Source organism: Clinocottus analis, unplaced genomic scaffold, assembly GCF_023055335.1.
Source record: "Clinocottus analis isolate CAN_PGR_092001 unplaced genomic scaffold, fCliAna1.0.p SCAF_24, whole genome shotgun sequence".
Lineage (NCBI taxonomy): Eukaryota > Metazoa > Chordata > Actinopteri > Perciformes > Cottidae > Clinocottus > Clinocottus analis.
This window is the reverse complement of record NW_027175976.1, coordinates 2,930,001-2,931,953: the sequence shown is the minus strand read 5'-3', so window position 1 is coordinate 2,931,953 and position 1,953 is coordinate 2,930,001. Positions and strand designations below refer to the sequence as shown.

The 1,953-nt window shown below is 45.6% G+C and overlaps 1 protein-coding gene across 1 annotated transcript in view; it reads left to right on the top strand.

Annotated features, from left to right (window-relative positions):
• The first annotated feature begins 1,052 nt into the window (after positions 1-1,052).
• Positions 1,053-1,953, top strand: part of LOC137793984 (chloride intracellular channel protein 5-like) — a 6,285-nt gene continuing 5,384 nt past the window's right edge. The window contains exon 1 of the mRNA XM_068590485.1: positions 1,053-1,619. Within this exon, the coding sequence (XP_068446586.1) occupies positions 1,053-1,619 (567 nt within the window). The remainder of the gene's footprint in view (positions 1,620-1,953) is intronic.

The following is a 1,953-nucleotide window of genomic DNA, read 5'->3' as shown; positions in this document are numbered from 1 at the left end:
TAAAATTATTTCCAGATACTTCCGCCAATGACTTTCAAAATAAATACATCTTCAAAATGCCGCACGTCGCAAGACAAAATTTGTCCTCTACAGGTTTTTTTCGTAATATTAGCAACTTAAATGCTAATTCATTGTGAATAAAATCTAGTGATGTATACAAATTAATTAATTTACAAGTTTTAAAAACACAGAGCTTTTATTTTGACGTGCAAACTGCCTGCTCTCTGATCATGTGGTGGCCACCTTGACCGTACAAATTTGGCAGTTCAAGCAGCCAATCAGCGTTTGGATTTGTTGAAGGGGCGGGGCGAAGGGCGGTTCGAGTATGTGGTTGCATTAAAAATTTAAAGACTGCTGTAAACTAAAAGCACGGATTGTTAGAGGATCTTTAAATGTTACAGAAGTGAAATCACGATTAGAATAGCCAAATGTTGTTCCTCCAGTCTCCATCCAATACATTGCATTGAAAAAAATGGTGCTAAATTAGTCTAAATACAAAGTGCTTTTGCACTTTGTATTGTTGTATTCAGACCACAATGTAATTGTATTGAAATTGTATTGTAATTGTATTGCAATTTCACAGGCATGCATAAAAACAATAGGTCTGTGTGCTTATTATTTCTCACTTAGGTTCGAGTTTATGTATCTTAAGGGCAACAATAATGTGTTTCAGGTCCCTGCATTGCATTGCAATGCTCTGTGTGCTAAATTGAAACAGGCTAAGTAAGTTTCTGTGTAATCTTGGTTAAAAGTATTGAAAATTGTCCTTTGTGAGATGCACATCAGTGCACGCTCATAGCCAGTAGATGATTAACTCCTGGAAGTTTCATGGCTCCCAGCAACAATAGCAATAATAGGCCATATTGTATTCCCCTTTAAGGATCATCGGCACCATCCTCATTTGGCATGGCCTTTTTCCCTTCCCCGTCCAAAGTCCTGCAAAGCTTTATGATAAGGTGCAAACAGTTGGCATCACATTCACTCTGCCGTACACCACGACAGGCGCTGCACCATCTCAGGACGACCTCTGTTTGACCTCTTCACCTCCCAGAATGGAACCAATGTACGAGACCCCCGAGTTCACCAACGAGAACCAGTCGTCGGGTGTTTATGACTTGACCTACGAGGCGCCGTATGAAGAGTCGCCGTATGAAGAGTTGCCGTATGAAGAGTTGCCGTACTCCGAGCCCTCCGAGCCCTCCGAGCTCTCCGAGCTGACGGCGCAGTACGAAAACATTGGACTGGCCAAAGGACAGATGCCAACTCCCCCTCCTCTCCCTCCACCTCGCACCCCAACAGAGGAGAGGCGAAGCAGTTCCTCCTCATCCTCCTCGTCCTCCTCATCCTCCTCGTCTTCCTCACATGCCGAAGATAAGGAGAAAGTGGAGGTAGAGGACGTGAACAGAGAGGATGTGAGAGAGGAAGAGGTAGAGGAGAAGGTGGTGGAGAGCAGCATCGATTTGAACTGGGGAAGGGAGTCTCCACAGGCCGACGGCGGGAACTCATTGCGCAGATCCTCGTCTTCCTCGTCTTCCTCGTCATCAGCCTCTGAGAAGGAGGAACCCAAGGAGAAGCCAGAACCAGAAAAAGAGGAACCTACAGTCCAACTTTATGTCAAGGTAGGGAGGATGGGTTGGAGGGGATTCTAGAGGGAGCTCAGTCCCATCTCGCTGGTGTTGTGTGACATGTGTGTACGCACATGTAGTGCACACGCAGAGATGTGCAGTTAGCGTGCAGTTAGCGTCCACCTGGATCTGAGCGAAGGTTTCTGCCTCGTAAATAAATCTGTATCAGTTGTTTATGAACAAGTGTGTAAGATCAGTGAGGTCAAAGTGTGTTGAGTATATCTGTGTGTGCGTGTGTGTATTGTCATCCAGAGCCAAACACACACACACACACACACACGCACGCACACGCACGCACACGCACGCACACGCATGCACACACATATAC